This window comes from Salmo trutta, unplaced genomic scaffold, assembly GCF_901001165.1.
Source record: "Salmo trutta unplaced genomic scaffold, fSalTru1.1, whole genome shotgun sequence".
Lineage (NCBI taxonomy): Eukaryota > Metazoa > Chordata > Actinopteri > Salmoniformes > Salmonidae > Salmo > Salmo trutta.
In genome coordinates, this window is record NW_021822818.1 from 94,357 (window position 1) to 116,251 (window position 21,895).

The following is a 21,895-nucleotide window of genomic DNA, read 5'->3' on the forward strand; positions in this document are numbered from 1 at the left end:
ACTCATCTCATATGTATATACTGTATTCTATTCTACTGTATTTTAGTCTATGTATTACTCATCTCATATGTATATACTGTATTCTATTCTACTGTATCTTAGTCTATGCTGCTCTGACATTGCTCATCCATATATTTTTATATTCTTAATTCTATTGCTTTACTTTAGATTGTGTGTATTGTTAGATATTACTTGTTAGATATTACTGCACCCTTGTAGCTAGAAACACAAGCATTTTGCTACACCCGCAATAACATCTGCTAAAGACGTGTATGTGACCAATATGATTTGATTTGATTAAAGTTGTCGCAGTGACAACTGTAATGGTTGTTCGACATCAAACTTGTCGAGAAAGTACCTATGAACACAAAAGCAACAGGCTGTATGACATCAGCAGCCAATAAACCCATCCATTTAAAAATGTATTTAGTATATGTCAATCTAGCAAACCAGGCAACTAAAAGCAACTTTCTAAACAATGTTTTGGTTAGTTTCTAGCTTATTAGTTCAAATAATGATCATATAGCTGACAACGTCTTAAATGTTCCACATTTTATTCATTATTACAGAAAAATAAACTCACAACAAGCATTATTTACAAGTTAATGGCGAGCTAATTACAGAAAATCGCTTACGGTTGTGAATGTGATGAAATAAAAGCAGGGCCTTCTGGAGAATTTAACAACTTGGACACTGTCTCGTTAAATCCTGTTAAATCCTAATTTGACTTTGGTGCAGGTCATGTTGTTCTTCACATTACTGTCTCTGGTAAACACACACTATATCAAATAATGTTCATTTGTCACATGTACAGGATACAGAAGGTGTAAACGATACAGTGAAATGGTTACTTGGATAGTGGAAGTCTTTTATTTAGACATGTAGCTAGCTAGCTAGCTAAACAATAAAACATAATCCCAACTCCTAACGTTACTACCCTGCATGAATCTAACTAGGTTCATTGTTAGCTAGCTAGCTAACATTAGACTATATCTAGCAATGCAAATGGATTTGAGATATGAATAATATTACTACACAGATCATACACGTAACGTTAGCTTGCCAGTCAGCTAATGTTAGCTAGCTAGCTAACGGTATGCTTTAACTTGCAATGAATTCGACTTTGTGACCAAATTAGAAATGTATAATATCTGAAAATGTTGCTAGCTAGACTCTCTTACCCGTATACTATATATATACACTGCTCAAAAAAAGAAAGGTAACACTTAAACAACACAATGTAACTCCAAGTCAATCACACTTCTGTGAAATCAAACTGTCCACTTAGGAAGCAACACTGATTGACAATAAATTTCACATGCTGTTGTGCAAATGGAATAGACAACAGGTGGAAATTATAGGCAATTAGCAAGACACCCCCAATAAAGGAGTGGTTCTGCAGGTGGGGACCACAGACCACTTCTCAGTTCCTATGCTTCCTGGCTGATGTTTTGGTCACTTTTGAATGCTGGCGGTGCTTTCACTCTAGTGGTAGCATGAGACGGAGTCTACAACCCACACAAGTGGCTCAGGTAGTGCAGCTTATCTAGGATGGCACATCAATGCGAGCTGTGGCAAGAAGGTTTGCTGTGTCTGTCAGCGTAGTGTCCAGAGCATGGAGGCGCTACCAGGAGACAGGCCAGTACATCAGGAGACGTGGAGGAGGCCGTAGGAGGGCAACAACCCAGCAGCAGGACCGCTACCTCCGCCTTTGTGCAAGGAGGAGCAGGAGAAGCACTGCCAGAGCCCTGCAAAATGACCTCCAGCAGGCCACAAATGTGCATGTGTCTGCTCAAACGGTCAGAAACAGACTCCATGAGGGTGGTATGAGGGCCCGACGTCCACAGGTGGGGGTTGTGCTTACATCCCAACACCGTGCAGGATGTTTGGCATTTGCCAGAGAACACCAAGATTGGCAAATTCGCCACTGGCTCCCTGTGCTCTTCACAGATGAAAGCAGGTTCACACTGAGCACGTGACAGACGTGACAGAGTCTGGAGACGCCGTGGAGAACGTTCTGCTGCCTGCAACATCCTCCAGCATGACCGGTTTGGCGGTGGGTCAGTCATGGTGTGGGGTGGCATTTCTTTGGGGGGCCGCACAGCCCTCCATGTGCTCGCCAGAGGTAGCCTGACTGCCATTAGGTACCGAGATGAGATCCTCAGACCCCTTGTGAGACCATATGCTGGTGCGGTTGGCCCTGGGTTCCTCCTAATGCAAGACAATGCTAGACCTCATGTGGCTGGAGTGTGTCAGCAGTTCCTGCAAGAGGAAGGCATTGATGCTATGGACTGGCCCACCCGTTCTCCAGACCTGAATCCAATTGAGCACATCTGGGACATCATGTCTCGCTCCATCCACCAACGCCACGTTGCACCACAGACTGTCCAGGAGTTGGCGGATGCTTTAGTCCAGGTCTAGGAGGAGATCCCTCAGGAGACCATCCGCCACCTCATCAGGAGCATGCCCAGGCGTTGTAGGGAGGTCATACAGGCACGTGGAGGCCACACACACTACTGAGCCTCATTTTGACGTGTTTTAAGGACATTACATCAAATTTGGTAGTGTGGTTTTCCACTTTCATTTTGAGTGTGACTCCAAATCCAGACCTCCATGGGTTGATAGATTGGATTTCCATTGATTATTTTTGTGTGATTTTGTTGTCAGCACATTCAACTATGTAAAGAAAAAAGTATTTAATAAGATTATTTCTTTCATTCAGATCTAGGATGTGTTGTTTAAGTGTTCCCTTTATTTTTTTGAGCAGTATATTTCTGTACAGCACTTTGAGATATCAGCTGATGTCAGAAGGGCTTTATAAATACATTTGATTTGATACATGGATGAACGCTTCTCCCTCTCTGTCACAGATGCCATGGTTGCCCTTAGTTTGAAGATGTAATCCGGAGACAGGTGTTTTATACAACAGCCTTCTGTGTTCTCTTTTCCACTCCCTCCGCATTTGCAATCAAACGCCTGAATTTTCTCCATCTCCTTAGCTATCATATTATGCTTCCACCGATTTCAAAACTCGGTCATCTTCATGATATATATATTTTTTAAAGAATGACCTACACATACTGAGTGTTATAGAAGAAAGCGTGCTACATGGCAGACCAATCTGAACTCGTCGCTCTGCATGTCCAGCCCATCCATTATCTCAGCCAATCATGGCTAGCAGGAAGGTTCATATAGCTTTTTCCATTGCTAAACCATCTAGGCACGTCACTTAACCATTTTATTTGTATTTACAGATGATATACCAGTTTGTTATTAAGCTACATCAGCGTTCACATGTTCCAGGAGGCATTCCTGCTAAAAATGCCTCTCCTGTGAAAAAGTGACGCACGACATAAGCCTAGTTTCCTGAAACGAGTCACCATTAAGACATGGATTGTGTACAGTGCATTTGGAAAGTATTAAGACACCTTACCTTTTTTCACATTTTGTTTTGTTACAGCCTTATTGCTCCAGAGCGCTCACGACCTTATTTCCCTCATCAATCTACACACAATACCCCACAATGACGAAGCGAAAACAGGTTTTTAGAATTAAACAACAGAAATACCTTATTTATATAAGTATTCAGATCCTTTGCTATAAGACTAGAAATTTAGCTCAGGTGCATCCTGTTTCCATTGATCATCCTTGAGATGTTTCTACAACTTGATTGGAGTACACCTGTGATAAATTCAATTGATTGGACATGATTTGGAAAGGCACACACCTGTCTAAATAAGGTCCCACAGTTGACAGTGCATGTCAGAGCAAAAACCAAGCCATGAGGTCGAAGGAATTGTCCATAGAGCTCCGAGACAGGATTGTGTTGAGATCTTCAATGCTGAATATTACTTCAGCATTGAAGGTCCTCAAGATCACAGTGGCCTTCATCATTCTTAAATGGAAGAAGTTTGGAACCACAAAGACTCTTCCTAACAGCTGGCCGCCCGGCCAAACTGAGGAATAGGGGAGAAGGGCATGGTCAGGGAGAACTGACCAAGAGTTCCTCTGTGGGGATGGGAGAACCTTCCAGAAGGACAACCATCTCTGCAGCACTCCACCAATCAGGCCTTTATGGCCGGACGGAAGCCACTCCTCAGAAAAGGCACATGAGAGCCCACTTGGAGTTTGCCAAAAGGCCCCTAAAGACTTTGAGTCCATGAGAAAAAAGATTCTCTGGTCTGATGAAACCAAGATTGAACTCTTTGGCCTGAATGCCAAGCATCACGTCTGGAGGAAACCTGGCACCATCCCTACGGTGAAGCATGGTGGTGGCAGCATCAAGCTGTGGGGATGTTTTTCAGTGGCAGGGACTGGGAGACCAGTCAGGATCGAGGAATAGATGAATGGAGCAAAGTACAGAGAGATCCTTGATGAAGGATCAGGACCTCTGACTGGGGTGAAGGTTCACCTTCCAACAGGACAATGACCCTGAGCACACAGCCAAGACAACGCAGGAGTGGCTTTGGGACAAGTCTCTGAATGTCCTTGAGTGGCCCAGCCAGAGCCCGGACTTGAACCTGATCGAACATCTCTGGAGAGACCTGAAAATAGCTGTGCAGCAACACTCCCCATCCAACCTGACAGAGCTTGAGAGGATCTGCAGAGAGGAATGGGAGAAACTCGCCAAATACAGGTGTGCCAAGCTTTGTAGCGTCATACCCAAGAAGACTCGATGCTGTAATTGCTGTCTAGGGTCTGAATAAAGTAAAGGGTCTGAATACTTATGTAAATGTGATATTTCAGTGTTTTATTTTTAATACATTTGCAAAATAATCTAAAAACCTGTTTTTGCTTTGTCATTATGAGGTACTGTGTGTAGATTGATGAGGTTAAAAAACAATTTAATCCATTTTAGAATAAGGCTGTAACATAACAAAATGTGGACAAAGTTAAGGGGTCTGAATTCTTTCCGAATGCACTCTCTGTGTGCCATTCAGAGGGTGAATGGGCAAGACAAAAGATTTAAGAGCCTTGGAACGGTGTATGGTAGTAGGTGCCAGGTGCACCGGTTTGTGTCAAGAACTGCAATGTTGCTGGGTTTTTCATGCTCAACAGGTTCCTGTGTGTATCAAAAATGGTCCACCACCCAATGGACATCCAGCCAACTTGACACAACTGTGGGAAGCATTGGAGTCAACATGGGCCAACATCCCTGTGGAACGCTTTTGATTCTTTGTAGAGTCCATGCCCCAACTAATTGAGGCTGTTATGAGGGCTAAAGGGCATGCAACTCAGTATTAGGAAGGTGTTCCTAATGCTTTGTACACTCAGTCTTGTCACGGTTATCGCTGGTGAAGGAGGACCAAAATGCAGTAGGACTGTGTTTGTTCATTTTGAACATTTATTAAATCAAAATGAACACAAAAACAACAAAACAAAACAAACTCACAATCACCGAACAGTCTTCTCAGGCTCATATATGCTAGACAAGGAACAATCTCCCACAAAACCTACACCAAACAATTACCCATATATAGGACTCTCAATCAGAGGCAACGAGGAAACACCTGCCTCCAATTGAGAGTCCCAAACCCAATCAACCTAACATAGAAATACATAAACCAGACTACACATAGAAATACATCAACATAGACCATAACTCAAAACCCGGAAATAATAAATCAAACGCCCTCCTAACTAACACACCACCCCGAACCACATAAAACAAATACCCTCTGCCACGTCCTGACCAAACTACAATAACAATTAACCCTTATACTGGCCAGGACGTGACAAGTCTATTGACATTAGCATAAATTATATGAAATGTTCTCATCTTAGCGAAGCCTAATGAAGACAATATACAGTTGTGAATGCTACACTATTTTTGTGGAAATGTATTCTTTGTCTTAACTGATTTCACTGCATGCTTGATACTATGCCTATGAAACTGACATCTGTGTCTCTTTGCCAGTGTTTGAGGTTCCATTCTGTAAGGAGAACAGTAGCAAGGCTCAGGGTCATGGCAGGGTGGACTTTAACGTGACGGTGTGCACTGCCCCGGCCATCGGCCCTCCAGACCTGACCACTGAGGACTACAGCACCCTGAGTTCTATCTACGGCTGCCCTCTGCCCCCCAACCAGATACACACGGTCATCAACTCCTATAGCAACTCCATACGTAAGAGACATGACCCATATAACACTTAAAAAAAAACGTTTTACACATTTTCCTGATATCCAATTGGTAGTTTACGACCTTGTCTCATCGCAGCAACTCCCCAACGGGCTCGAAGGTCGACACATGCGTCCTCCGAAACATGACCCACCACTCCGCGCTGCTTCTTAACACACTGCTCGCTTAACCCATAAGTCAGCCGTACAAATGTGTCGGAGGAAACACTGTTCAATTGACGACCGAAGTCAGCTTGCAGGCGCCCAACCCGCCACGAGTTGCTAGAGCGCGATGAGCCAAGGAAGCCCCCCGGCCAAACCCTCCCCTAACCCGGATGACGCTAGGACGATTGTGCGGCGCCCTATGAGCCTTCTGGTCATGGGATCGAACCCAGGCTGTAGTGGCACCTCAGCTGCGATGCAGTGCCTTAGACTGCTGCACCACTAACATAGTTTTTTTTTTTTAAAGCTACAGTCACACTGTTACTCTTCACCACTCTATCGCTGGTCACTAGTCTACCTGTTAGCTTCACAATACCAGTAACTGTCGTCAGACCCATATTCCACTTGTATCTGCAAATAAATGGTTGTGATTGATCCTTCTGATTGTGCTGGATATTTGTTTCTGGGTGTGTTTTTTAATGAAAGATGAGGGACACTGGACTTTTTTTTTTGTACTTCAATCTAGAGTACCTTCAGGCCAACAACCATGACTCTCTCAGGGTACAGGCTCTACATGACCTTGGAAACCTGCACTATTATAATGGAAACAGAAGGTAAGATATGACCGTACTCATAATGTACAGCACTATTTGTATTGTGTTTAATTTGTATGTCTACATGATTATATACAAAATTGTTGAATACCAATGTTTTTTCTTATTCTGTGTGATTCTGCTTGTAACCCAAGGGCAGCTCATTCCTACTGGAGCAAGGCAGTGGACTGTGCCCTGCAGAGCTCTGGGGTGCTAGACTCATGGGACGGGGTGTCGTGGGGTACAAGTTCCTTCCAACACCAACCCACCCTGAAGCAGGCTGGAGTCTGGGGCTGTCTGCAGGGAGCTTTACTGACCGCTAAGATCGCACAGTGAGTCTCTGAGTAAAGTCTGTACCAACTTTAGTAGCTAACACAAGCATACAGTATACAGTGCATTCGGAAATTATTCAGACCCCTTGACCTTTTCCACATTTTGTTACATTACATTCTTATTCTAAAATCGATTAAATGAATAAAAATCCTCATCAATCAACACACAAAATAAAAAAACATGAATACCTTATTTGTGTAAGTATGAGACTCGAAATTGAGTTCAGGTGCATCCTGTTTCAATTGATCCTCCTTGAGATGTTTCTACAACTTGATTGGAGTCGACCTGTGGTAAATTCAATTGATTGGATATAATTTGGAAAGGCACACATCTGTCTTTATAAGGTCCCACAGGTGACCAAGAACCAGATGATCACTCTGACAGAGCTCCAGAGTTCCTCTGTAGAGATGGGAGAACCTTCCAGAAGGACAACCATCTCTGCAGCACTCCACCAAACAGGCCAGACGGAAGCCACTCCTCAGTAAAAGGCACATGACTCTCAGACCATGAGAAACAAGATTCTCTGGCCTGATGAAACCAAGATTAAACTCTTTGGCCTGAATGCCAAGCATCACATCTAGAGGAAACCAGGCACCGCACATCACCTGGCCAATACCATCCCTAAGGTGAAGCATGGTGGTGGCAGCATCATGCTGTTGGCATGTTTTTCAGCGGCAGGGACTGGGTGACTAGTCCGGATTGAGGGAAAGATGAACAGAGCAAAGTACAGAGAGATCCTTGATGAAAACCTGCTCCAAAGCGTGGAGGACCTCAGACTGGGGCGAAGGTTCACCTTCCAACAGGACAATGACCCAAGCACACAGCCAAGACAACGCAGGAGTGGCTTCGGGACAAGTCTCAATGTCCTTGAGTGGCCCGGACTTGAACCCGATCTAACATCTCTGGAGAGACCTGAAAATAGCTGTGCAGCAACGCTCCCCATCCAGCCTGACAGAGCCTGAGAGGATCTGCAGAGAAGAATGGGTGATTCTTGCCAAATACAGGTGTGTCAAGATTTGTAGTGTCATACCCAAGAAGACTCGATGCTGTAATTGCTGCCTAAGGTGCTTCAACAAAGTACTGAGTAAAGGGTCTGAATACTTATGTAAATGTGATATTTCAGTGTTTTATTCTTAATACATTTGCAAAAAAATCTAAAAACCTGTTTTTGCTTTGTCATTATGGGGTACTGTGTGTAGATTAATGAGGGTAAAAAACTATTTAATCCATTTTAGAATAAGGCTGTAACATAACAAAATGTGGACAAAGTTAAGGGGTCTGAATTCTTTCCGAATGCACTGTCTGTGTGCCATTCAGAGGGTGAATGGGCAAGACAAAAGATTTAAGAGCCTTGGAACGGTGTATGGTAGTAGGTGCCAGGTGCACCGGTTTGTGTCAAGAACTGCAATGTTGCTGGGTTTTTCATGCTCAACAGATTCCTGTGTGTATCAAAAATGGTAATGGGAGAAACTCCCCAAATACAGGTGTATCAAGTAGAGGTCGACCGATTTATCGGAATGGCCGATTAATTAAGGCCGATTTCAAGTTTTCATAACAATCGGCAATCGGCATTTTTGGATACCGATTGTAGCCGATTACATTGCAATCCACGAGGAGACTGTGTGGCAGGCTGACTACCTGTTATGCGAGTGCAGCAAGAAACCAAGGTAAGTTGCTAGCTAGCATTAAACTTATCTTATAAAAAAACAATCAATCTTAACATAATCGCTAGTTAACTACACATGGTTGATGATATAGTTTATCTAGCTTGTCCTGCGTTGCATATAATCGATGCGGTGCCTGTTAATTTCTCATCGAATCACAGCCTACTTCGCCAAACGGGTGATTTAACAAGCGCATTCGCGAAAAAAGCACTGTTGTTTCACCAATGTGTACCTAACCATAAACATCAATGCCTTTATTAAAATCAATACAGAAGTATATATTTTTAAACCTGCATATTTAGTTAATATTGCCTGCTAATATACATTTATTTTAACTAGGGAAATTGTGTCCCTTCTCTTGCGTTCCGTGCAAGCAGAGTCAGGGTATGTGCAGCAGTTTGGGCCGCCTGGCTCGTTGCGAAAAGTGTGAAGACCATAACAAAGACCGTAAATAATTTGCCGGAATTGTACATAATTATGACATAACATTGAAGGTTGTGCAATGTAACAGCAAGATTTAGACTTAGGGATGCCACCCGTTAGATAAAATACGGAACGGTTCCGTATTTCACTGAAAGAATAAACGTTTTTTATTCAAAATGATAGTTTCCGGATTTGACCATATTAATGACCTAAGGCTCGTATTTCTGTGTGTTATTATGTTATAATTAAGTCTATGATTTGATATTTGATAGAGCAGTCTGACCGAGCGTTGGTAGGCAGCAGCAGGCTCGTAAGCATTCATTCAAACAGCACTTCCCTGCATTTGCCAGCAGCTCTTCGCTGTGCTTCAAGCATTGAGCTGTTTATGACTTCAAGCCTATCAACTCCCGAGATTAGGCTGGTGTAACCGATGTGAAATGGCTAGCTAGTTAGCGGGGTGCGTGCTAATAGCGTTTCAATCGGTGATGTCACTCGCTCTGAGACCTTGAAGTAGTTGTTCCCCTTGCTCTGCAAGGGCCGCGGCTTTTGTGGAGCGATGGGTAACGATGCTTCGAGGGTGGTTGTTGTCGATGTGTCCCTGGTTCGGGGCGAGGAGAGGGACGGAAGCTATACTGTTACTTGCAATACTATAGTGCCTATAAGAACATCCAATAGTCAAAGGTATATGAAATACAAATGGTATAGAGAGAAATAATCCTATAATTCCTATAATGACTATAACCTAAAACTTCTTACCTGGGAATATTGAAGACTCATGTTAAAAGGAACCACCAGCTTTCATATGTTCTCATGTTCTGAGCAAGGCACTTAAACGTTAGCTTTCTTACATGGCACATATTGCACTTTTACTTTCTTCTCAACACTTTGTTTTTGCATTATTTAAACCAAATTGAACATGTTTCATTATTTATTTGAGGCTAAATTGATTTTGTTTATGTATTATATTAAGTTAAATTAAGTGTTCATTCAGTATTGTTGTAATTGTCATTATTACAAATAAATAAAAATATAAATTGGCCGATTAATCGGCATCGGCTTTTTTGGTCCTCCAATAATCGGTATCGGTATCGACGTTGAAAAATCATAATCGGTCGACCTCTAGTACCAAGCTTGTAGCGTCATACCCAAGAAGACTGTCATCGCTGCTAAATGTGCTTCAACAAAGTACTGAGTAAAGGGTCTGAATACGTACTTGTGGTATTTCAGTGTTCTTTTTTTTTATATATATAAACTGTTTTTTCTTTGTCATAATGTGGTATTGTGTGTAGATTGATGAGGGGAGAAAAACAATTTAATCCATTTTCGAATGAGGCTGTAATGTGGAAAATGTCGAGTCTGAATACTTTCCAAATGCACTGTATGTTCACTGAAATAATAAATAATCCGTTGATCAATACAGTCACTTTCACAAATGTATTGTAGTGATGTCACTGACCTCATTGTGTTTTGACCAACAGGTATGCCTTGACCTCTAATATCAGTCAGCGCACAAAATGCTGCCTCCTATCTGCCCAGCTTTTCAAGGTATTGTCTGTGTCTGACATGTTGTGTTTGTACTAGCACATCTTGTTCATCTAATAAACTTGGTCAATACCATGATTAGTTGAATTAGATTGGTGCTTGGCTGAAACAAACGTCTGCTCACCCTGTATGTCTCCTGGACCAGGGTGACCACCTGTGTAGTTAATCATGTCCTGTGTGTGTCTCTTCCACCAGTGTCTCCTGCGGGCCTCCCTGCCCCACCCTCAGAGTGACCTGCAGTACTCATCCTATACTGTAGGAGAGGAGCTGGTTCCTGGTCTGGACCTGTTCTCTGAACCTGACCGAGGACACCTGGGAACCACTGTGTCCAGCCTGGCCTTCCTCTGCCACTGGCTCTACACCTCAGGACACCATCTCACAGTACATACGCAGACTGCATCTGAAATGTCGCCATATTCCCTATTTAGTGCACTACTTTTTGGCCAAAGTCCGATGTGGCAATGTATTCTTCTTTTTCATTTTGAATTAACCAAGCATCTGACCAGGGAGTTTAGTAGGCGTCTCAAGAAAGTTAGCTATTGGTTTCAATGCCTCTGTGTTCTGCTGTTACAGGCCCTGCCTATGCTTGCTCTCTATCTGCATTTTGTGGGGACTGTGTGCCGAGACCCACACCTCACCATTAAAGGAAGGATACTGAAGGTTGGTATGAATATCTCAGTTACATGTGATTCCACTGTATCTACAGTGAATGTGTGTGTGTGCCCATTAGGATATATGTATTTCTACTGTGTGCAGGTGAAGGTGCTGACAGAGCTGGGGCAGTACTGTCAGGCCATGAAGGAGACATCCCAGATGACTCAGGGAGAGGAGATCCCACTGCCTCACGGATGTTACAGCGGCATGGAGAAACATGCGGTACTACTGACACACACACACATTCTCACACAGTTAATACAGCATATTCTTTGAACAGAATTTGTATATGATTGATTTTATTCATCTGCAGACAATCAGAAAGTTCTTCACCAACAAGTCACTCATGGACTCTGCAAACATACAGGTATTTAAGGTTGTAATAACACTTTTAAAAAAAAAACAGTTTTCATTGTATGGCTCTAACAGCGTGTGTGACTGTATCTGTGCCCTGTGTCCTGTACTGTGTGTGACCTTAGTGTATCTAATGGTAGTGAGTATATCTGATGGTAGTGTGTAGTAATATCCTGTTAAAACCCCCTAGAGTCGATGTCCGTGCCCCCTGTGGAAATCTAATTAGCATCATTTAACAAATCCCCATAAAAATATGTCAGTTTAAGCTAGAGATATCCGCCAATGTCGCACATCCGCATATGCGTTGAAAGGTGACAGAGTTAGAGCGATGTTTGTCAGACCATGAGGCATCCCGAAAGCCGGTCTTCTCACATAATTGTCTGTAGCTTCCGAATGGTTTGGCCTACAAACAATGACCCTCTATGTTTCCATATGTTTCCATCCATGAGACTCTCACGATGGTGTTTTCCGTTTTGCTCGTCGACCCCCACAAGCGTCTTGGGACTCGTCTGAAGTCTGTACAGCAAATCTGCCAACTTCTGTGTGTAGCGTCCCAACAATGATGCGCTGATGCACGTAACAAAGTTGACAGGTATGCGTAAAGATGGGCAGCCTGGCGCCCTCAAGCACCAGGGAGCGGGAGCAGGCGTGACAGTGCCCCCCCTAGGGGTGCCACTCGGCGTCCCACGTGGGCGAGCCCAACGGGCCGGCTGAGGCATGGGAGCCCGACGGGCCTGCTGAGGCGTGACGTGGGGTGGGAGCCCGACGGCGTGGGAGCCCGACGAGCCGGCTGAGGCATGATGTGGGGTGGGAGCCTACAGAGCCAACCGAGGCATGGAAACTTCTCGAGCCAGCTAAGGCGTGGAAGCCCGACGAGCCAGCTGAGGCACCCGGACCCGACATCAAAAAACAAAAACTCCTTGATGCTTCAAATTGTGGTGTCAGCATTCTGTAAGTACAGATGCTGGGAGATGAGAAGCAAGTACAGGGAGCGAACATTTAATAAACAACGGACATGAAACAGGACAAGGACTGCGTCTGGACAGGGGAAAAATAACGACATCAATGCTGACACGGGTATGGAACAAACAGATATAGAGAAGGCAATCAAAACGTGAAGGAGCACAGGTGAGTCCAATGAAGCGCTGATGCGCGTAATGCAGGTGACATGTGTGCGTAATGATGGGCAGCCTGGCGCCCTCGAGCGCCAGGGAGGGGGAGTGGGAGCAGGCGTAACAATAACTAACATTCAAGACTATTTGGAATAGACCTAGCTTACTAGGTACAAAGGAGTGTTTTGTATGTGTGTGTACAGTCGTGGCCAAAAGGTTTGAGAATGACACAAATATACATTTTCAAAGTGTGCTGCAGTTTGTATGATGGCAATTTGTATATACCCCAGAATGTTATGAAGAGTGATCAGATGAATTGCAATTAATAGCAAAGTCTCTCTTTGCCATGCAAATGAACTGAATCCCCAAAAAACATTTCCACTGCATTTCAACCCTGCCACAAAAGGACCAGCTGACATCATGTCAGGGATTCTCTCATTAACACAGGTGTGAGTGTTGAAGAGGACAAGGCTGTAGATCACTCTGTCATGCTGATTGAGTTCGAATAACAGACTGGAAGCTTCAAAAAGAGGGTGGTGCTTGGAATCATTGTTCTTCCTCTGTCAATTATGGTTACCTGCAAGGAAACATGTGCCGTCATCATTGCTTTGCTCAAAAAGGGCTTCACAGGCAAGGATATTGCTGCCAGTAAGATTGCACCTAAATCAACCATTTATCGGATCATCAAGAACTTCAAGGAGAGCGGTTCAATAAATGAGCAGATGATGATGTGCAAGTAGAGATACTGGTGTGCAAAAGAGCAGAAAAGTAAATAAAAACAATATGGGGATGAGGTAGGTAGATTGGGTGGGCTATTTACAGATGGACTATGTACCGCTGCAGTGATCGGTTAGCTGCTCAGATAGCTGAAGTTTAAAGTTAGTGAGGGAAATCTAAGTCTCCAGCTTCAGCGGTTTTTGCAATTTGTTCCAGTCACTGGCAGCAGAGAACTGTAAGGAAAAGCGGCCAAATGAGGTGTTGGCTTTGGGGATGACCAGTGAGATATACCTGCTGGAGCACGTGCTACGGGTGGGTGTTGTTATTGTGACCAGTGAGCTGAGATAAGGCGGAGCTTTACCTAGCATAGACTTATAGATGACCTGGAGCCAGTGGGTCTGGCGACGAATATGTATCGAGGGCCAGCCGACTAGAGCATACAGGTCGCAGTGGTGGGTGGTATAAGGGGCTTTGGTAACAAAACGGATGGCACTGTGATAGACTGCATCCAGTTTGCTGAGTAGAGTATTGGAAGCTATTTTGTAGATGACATCGCTGAAGTCGAGGATCAGTAGGATAGTCAGTTTTACTAGGGTAAGTTTGGTAGCGTGAGTGAAGGAGGCTTTGTTGCAAAATAGAATGCCGATTCTAGATTTGATTTTGGATTGGAGATGTTTAATATGAGTCTGGAAGGAGAGTTTAGTCTAGCCAGATACCTAGGGATTTGTAGTTGTCCACATATTCTAGGTCAGAACCGTCCAGGGTAGTGATGCTAGTCGGGCGGGCGGGTGCGGGCAGCGAACGGTTAAAAAGCATTTGGTTTTACTAGCATTTAACTTCTCAGGGCTGCGTGGGACGCTACCGTCCCACCCACGGTACACACTATTCAACAGCCAGTGAAAAATCAGAGCGCCAAATTCAAAACAACAAAATGTCATAATTCAAAGTTCTCAAACATGAAACTATTTTACACCATTTTAAAGATAAACCTCTCCTTCATCCAACCACATTGTCCGATTTCAAAAAGGCTTTACGGCGAAAGCATAAAGTTAGATTATGTTAGGACAGTGCCAACACAAGAAAAACCACACAGCCATTTTCCAAGCAGGAGAGGGATCACAAAAACCATAAATACAGCTAAAATTAAGCACTAACCTTTGACGATCTTCATCAGATGACACTCCTAGGACTCAATGTTACACAATACATGTATGTTTTGTTCGATAAAGTTCATATTTATATCCATAAACCCTATTTTACATTGGCGCATTATGTTCAGAAAATATTTTTCCTCCAAAACATCCGGTGAACCAGCACAACAATTTACAAAAATACTCATCATAAACGTTGATAAAATATTGAACTGTTATTCAAAGAATTATAGATAAACATCTCCTGAATGCAACCGCTGTGACAGATTTTTTTTAAATTCACGGGGAAAGCACACTTTGCAATAATCTGAGTACGGCGCTCAGAAAAATACAACTGGCAATACAGATACCCGCCATTTTGGAGTCATCTAAAATCATAAATAGCATTATAAATATTCACTTACCTTTGATGATCTTCATCAGAAGGCACTTCCAGGAATCCCAGGTCCACAATAAATGTTGTTTTGTTCGATAAAGTCCATAATTTATGTCCAAATACCTCGTTGTTGGCGCGTTCAGTAAACTACTCCAAATGTAGGAAGCGCGCCGAAAATTTCATGACGAAAAGTCAAAAAAAGTTATATTTACATTCGTTGAAACATGTCAAACGTTGTATAGCATCAATCTTTAGGGCCGTTTTAACATAAAACTTCAATAATATTCCAACCGGACGATTCCAATGTCTTGAAAAACGTTATGGAACACAGCTACCTCATCATGTGAATGTGCGCCACAAAACTCATGTCATTTTCTGAGTCACCAACTTCCCGGCCTTCTTGTTCGCTCTGTGTTCACCGCAAAAGCCTGAAACTAGGTTCTAAAGACTGTTGACATCTAGTGAAAGCCTTAGGAAGTGCAAACTGAACCCTAAGTCACTGTGTGTTAGATGGGCAATGACTTGAAAAGACTACAAGCACTTCCTGGTTGGATTTTCCTCAGGTTTTTGCCTGCCATATGAGTTCTGTTATACTCACAGACATCATTCAAACAGTTTTAGAAACTTCAGAGTGTTTTCTATCCAAATCTACTAATAGCCCGAGTATTAGGCAGTTTACTCTGGGCACGTTTTTCATCCGAAGTCGAAAATACTTCCCCCTATACCTTGACAGGTTAAGAGCAGTTAGAGGCCACGGAAGGAGTGTCGTGTGGCATTGAAGCTCGTTTTGAGGTTAGTTAACACAGTGTCCAAAGAAGGGCCAGATGTATACAGAATGGTGTTGTCTGCGTAGAGGTGGATCAGTGAATCACCCACAGTAAGAGCAACATCATTTATGTATACAGAGAAAAGAGTCGGGCCCGAGAATTGAACCTTGTGGTACCCCCATAGACTGCCAGAGGTCCGGACAACAGGCCCTCCGATTTGACACACTGAACTCTGTCTGCGAAGTAGTTGGTGAACCAGGCGAGGCAGTCATTTGAGAAACCAAGGCTACTGAGTCTGCCGATAAGAATACGGTGATTGACAGAGTCGAAAGCCTTGGCCAGGTCGATGAAGTCGGCTGCACAGTGCTGTCTTTTATTTATGGGGGGTATGATATCGTTTAGTACCTTGAGCGTGGCTGAGTTGCACCCGTGACCAGCTCGGAAACTGGATTGCACAGCGGAGAAGGTATGGTGGGATTCGAAATGGTCAGTGATCTGTTTATAAACTTGGCTTTCGAAAACTTTAGAGAGGCAGGGCAGGATTGATATAGGTCTTGTGACGTACAGCAGGTCAGCCACCAGGGGGAGACTCGTCGAAGCCTGGTAACAGATGGAGTATACATCACGAGGCGATGGCTCCATCTGCTGGACGTGCCAGGTCTCGACGGGCTCTCCAGCCAGGACTAATTGGGGCTGATTGGGAGCTGGTGAGTAATCAAGGGCGGATTGCTCACCAGCTGTGCAAGGCCCATAAAGCTGCCAGAAGGGCAGCACACAGGAGGAATGGGGGAAGAAAGGACTCCTGTGGTATTGTTGATGGTTGCAGAGGTAAGAAGAGGGAGTGCAGTTTTGTGCCCGACAGGATACAGCCAGACCCGGAATACCAGAAGACGGCATCCCGGAGAGGGTCTCATAGGGGAGACCTATCCTTTTCTTTTTGATCTATTATTTAAATAAACACCCTTGAAACTGAGCTAATCCTTCTCTGTCCGTGTCTGATATGGGTAAACGTCTTGACCAAACCCCCTGGTCTGCCACAAGTGGTGGAGAATGCGGGCACTTCTGATAACGTCGTCAGATCAGGGTTGACGTTTACACAGCATCAGCATGGACGAGTTGATAGCTCAGTTCGTCCGGGCCCAACAAGCACAACAGGCGGTTCAGGAACGAACGCAGGAGGAACAGCGACTACAAAACGTCTGCCTCGTTGAGGAAGTCAGGAAGCTGCAAGGAGGAGCGTCTCCTGGATCACATCCCAACCTTTTTTTGATCAAGCTAACGGAAGACGATGACATCGAAACATACCTCTGTACATTTGAACAGACAGCACTATGGGAAGGATGGCCAAGGCTGCAGTGGGCAAGTCTGCTGGCCCCGTTCCACTCTGGGAATGCCCAAAAGGCGTATTGGGACGTGAACGACGAACAGGCGGCTAACTACGACGGACTCAAACGGGAGATACTCAGCCGCTATGGGTACAGCCTGGCCCATCGGGCTCAACGGTTCCACGACCAGGAGACCGAAAGGGGTAGGGAGATGTCCATTTCCTGTGTTCACGGGGACACAAAGTGGTATCTCACCGTATGGACCAACATCATGACGCCACAAGGGAGCTGTCAGATGATGGTGGGTGCAGTACCAGAGCTGCCGGTACCTCTCCTAGTGGGCCGGTATTGTCTGCTGTTCGCGGCCCTATGGGGGCACGAATTGAGGAAGAAGGTACGAGCTGGCCAAAGAAGAGAGCGGGGACGACCAATAGCCTGTGCGGCCCAGAAGCAACTGGTTAACCAGCATGTGTCTACGGCTCCGGAGTCGGAGGGGGCGCCGGAACCCGATCCCCCTAGGGAACCCCTGGAGGAGGAGCCCATCCTCCCCCTCCTCGATTTCGAGGGGCCAGTAGAGACCCCCACTGGCGGTCAACTGAGGGGACAATTTGGAACGGCCCAGTGGGAGAATCCGAACTTGAAAGCTGCCGCCGCCCAAGTGATAGCGGTGGATGGACAGCTACTTCCGGGGGTGAGTGACTGGCGATACCCCCATTTTCAAATTAAGAATAACCTTTTGTATCAGGTGTCGCGCCAACAGGGGGAACTTCGAGAGGTATTGTTGCTGCCCCGACGGTACGTAGGAACCATTCTTCAGCTGGTCGGTTAACTACACACGGCCTGATTTCGAGGCAGGGGCCGACAGATAAACAAAAAATGTTTACAAAATGGAGTACCGTGATAAATGAACAGTCCAGCAGGCATCAGCTATGTAGCCATATAAGCAAGCTAAATCTGAAGTTGTCAATGAATAAGCCAATGCAACCTGTGTTGCGCTTACTACAGATAGATGGACCTCCAGGGCTATAGAGAGCTACTTAGTGACAGCCCCTCACATTACCCCGGAGTGGGAGATGAGAAGTACCGTGCTACAGACCCACCCTCTTTATGAGTGTCACACAAGTTCACATCTTTTTCTCTTTGTAAGAAAACATTATAGCATAGGCCAATACAATGTCTGAGCCATGTTTACAAATTGATTTCACACGCATATTGCACTTAATTTTTGTGTTGTTGATGAGTAATCATGTGTTTTAATGTAAGAAAATAGTGTTGGTATTCCTGTTTTATTTTTTATCCTCTCATCAGGCATTATATGACTCAGGAATACCAACACTTTGTATTTTCTTAAATAAACAAAAAATAACTACAGTAACTGTTGGCATTTCATTTTCCTGCTGTACTGAAAATGGATCGAACGGTGACCCCAAAACAGCAATACGTACCGAACAGTGGGTTTGGTGAACCATTACACCCCATTACACATTTTTGTATCTGCAAAAAACAGTCCACTGGCACTCAGCCAAGGATCATGGACTGTGACTATAATGATGGCCTACCTGACCCCTGGTATATTTAGCCCCAGTCTCCCCTATGCATTCATCGCCAATGGTCAGCACTAACGAACATAAACCATGCCGCTGCTAAAAACTCTGGTTCTAAAAGGATGCAGTTCACACATTTTGGGGATTTGAGATTTAACAATAGAAAGCCCTGTGACCCTACTCTTTTAACAGTGGCCATCAAAACTGATTTCACAAGGTGTTTCACTGCGACCCAATGACTGGGCATGCATGTTTCTCTCCCTGTGCGGGATATTATTTTCTCGCACAGAATGCGACAAGCTGGCCAATTGAATAGGTAAACTATTCTACTATGGGGTTGCTGTTGCTTTCTCATATTGTTGGCTGAGGTAAAGTAAATATGGAAAACAATCTTTCATTAGATAATTCAAAATTCGCAAAATCAAAGGTACCGAGTCTTTGCTCCGCCTGGCTCTCATTTGGATCATAGGAGCCGCATCTCAGCCCCGGCGGGACCCGGCCCAATTTAACCCCTGATGGTAGTGTATGTATCTGATTTTAGTGAGTATCTAATTGTAGTGTATGTATCTGATGGTAGTGTGTGTGTATATATCTGACTGTAGTGTATGTTTGATTGTGTGGGGGAATTATTGTAATCAAAAGGAGAGTCTTTTAGATTTCTTCAAAACCATCAAACGTTATTATTTAATTACTGCAGTAAGGGAGCTGGTCGGTAATCACCCCTGGAGGTGATCACTGAGAACTCAAGCAGCTGGTTTGAGCCACAGCATTTTATATCACCCCTGGATGTGATCACTGAGAACTCAACCAGCTGGTTTGAGCCACAGCATTTTATATCACCCCTGGAGGTGATCACTGAGAACTCAACCAGCTCGGTTGTGCCACAGCATTTTATATCACCCCTGGAGGTGATCACTGAGAACTCAACCAGCTGGTTTGAGCCACAGAATTTTATAGTAAAGTCCATCCTCCTTCAGTCTACATGACACACAACAGATTTGTGGAATGGGTCACAAGGTTAAGATTTGTATGAAAGATACTTAGAATTCACAGCAAACAGTATCTGCTGTAAAAACTGTTCTCATTGTGTAGAGACCAGGGTCTGTCCCTGGAGTCATGTCTCCCTGGTACCATATAGAACAGAAACATTAACTCATGCTTTGGAATGCGGTATCACCCAAAGACATGGTAAATCTTACAGAGGCCCATCCTCAGTAGAACACACACAGATGAGCGTTCTAACAACCCCTTGTTCTGTTGAATAAAACAACCATTTGATGCAATTACAGCATTATAACATCATCTTGCAATTTTGCTCTCACAATTGTTTATCTGTATCCTATATTCAGGCCCTGGAGGACTTAGTGAACCGTCGTCTGGGCACAGAGGCCAGTGTTCTGTATGGCTCCAGACTGAGCAGGCATCTCACCCTGGCCAGAGTACAGCTCATACTGGCCCTCAGCTCCACCATACACTCCCTGCCTGAACCTCAAGGTAACAATACAGTACTCTAACAGATGTTTTTTCCTCCAGATTAATTTTTTTAACCTTCGTTTAAGCAGGGAGTACAGTATGCTAAGACCACAGTCTCTTTTGAAGATTAGCCCTGCATGAACACATCAATAAACAACAATTACACTATACCTATCTATATACAGTGAACAGAAATATAATTGCAACAATTTCTAAGATTTTACTGAGTTACAGTTCGTATAAGGAAATCAGTCAATTGAAATAATTTCATTAGGCCCTAATCTATGGATTTCACATGACTGGGAATAAAGCTGTTGGAATACATCTGTTGGTCACAGATACCTTTAAAAAAAAAAAAAAAGTAGGGGCATGGATCAGAAAACCAGTTAGTATCTGGTGTGACCACCATTTTCCTCATTCAGTGCGACACTTCTCCTTTGCATAGAGTTGATCAGGCTGTGACCTGTTGAATGTTGTCCCACTCCTCTTCAATGGCTGTGTGAAGTTGCTGGATATTTTCGGGAACTGGAACACGCTGTCGTATACGTCGATCCAGAGTATCCCAAACGTGCTCAATGGGTGATATGTCTGGTGAGTATGCAGGCCATGGAAGAACTGGGACATTTTCAGCTTCCAGGAATTGTGTACAGATCCTTGTGACATGGGGCCGTGCATTATCATGCTGAAATATGAAGTGAGGACGGCAGATGAATGGCACGACCATGGGCATCAGGATCTCATCACGGTATCTCTGTGCATTCAAATTGCCATCATTAAATGCAATAGTATTTGTTGCCCGAAGCTTATGCCTGCCAATACCATAACCCCACCGCCAACATAGGGCACTCTTTTCACAAAGTTAACATCAGCAAACCGCTCACCCACACAACGCCATACATGCTATCTGCCCGATACAGTTGAAACTGAGATTAATCTTTGAAGAGCACACTTCTCCAGTGTGCCAGTGGCCATCGAAGGTGAGCATTTACCCACTGAAGTCAGTTACGATACCGAACTGCAGTCAGGTCAAGACCCTAGTGAGGACGACGAGCACGCAGCTGAGACAGTTTCTGACAGTTTGTGCAGAAATTCTTCGGTTGTGCAAACCCACAGTTTCATCAGCTGTCCGGGTGGCTGGTCTCAGACGATCCCGCAGGTGAAGAAGCCGGATGAAGAAGTCCTGGGCTGGCGTGGTTACACGTGGTCTGCGGTTGTGAGGCCGGTTGGACGTACAGCCAAATTCTCTAAAACAACATTGGAGACGGCTTATGGTAGGGAAATTAACATTAAATTCTCTGGCAACAGATCTGGTGGACATTCCTGCAGTCAGCATGCCAATTACACGCTCCCTCAAAACTTGAGACATCTGTTGCATTGTTGTGTGCACATTTTAGTGTGGCCTTTTATTGTCCCCAGCACAAGGTGTAATGATCATGCTGTTTAATAAGCTTTTTGATATGCCACACCTGTCAGGTGGATGGATTATCTTGTCAAAGGAGAACTGTTCACTAACAGGGATGTAAACAAATTTGTGCGCAAAACTTGAGAAATTAGTTTTTTTGGGGGGTGGAACATTTCAGGGACCTTT

At 44.2% G+C, this 21,895-nt stretch overlaps 1 protein-coding gene across 2 annotated transcripts in view; it reads left to right on the forward strand.

The window, feature by feature from the left end:
- Positions 1–21,895, forward strand: part of LOC115185009 (cilia- and flagella-associated protein 54) — a gene marked incomplete at both ends in the record, with an annotated part of 71,337 nt that overhangs the window by 38,863 nt on the left and 10,579 nt on the right. For both annotated transcript variants that reach the window (XM_029745611.1, XM_029745612.1), the window contains 9 exon segments: positions 5,918–6,124; positions 6,806–6,893; positions 7,028–7,204; positions 10,771–10,837; positions 11,030–11,215; positions 11,408–11,494; positions 11,591–11,710; positions 11,802–11,855; positions 20,184–20,328. In XM_029745611.1, the coding sequence (XP_029601471.1) occupies positions 5,918–6,124; positions 6,806–6,893; positions 7,028–7,204; positions 10,771–10,837; positions 11,030–11,215; positions 11,408–11,494; positions 11,591–11,710; positions 11,802–11,855; positions 20,184–20,328 (1,131 nt within the window).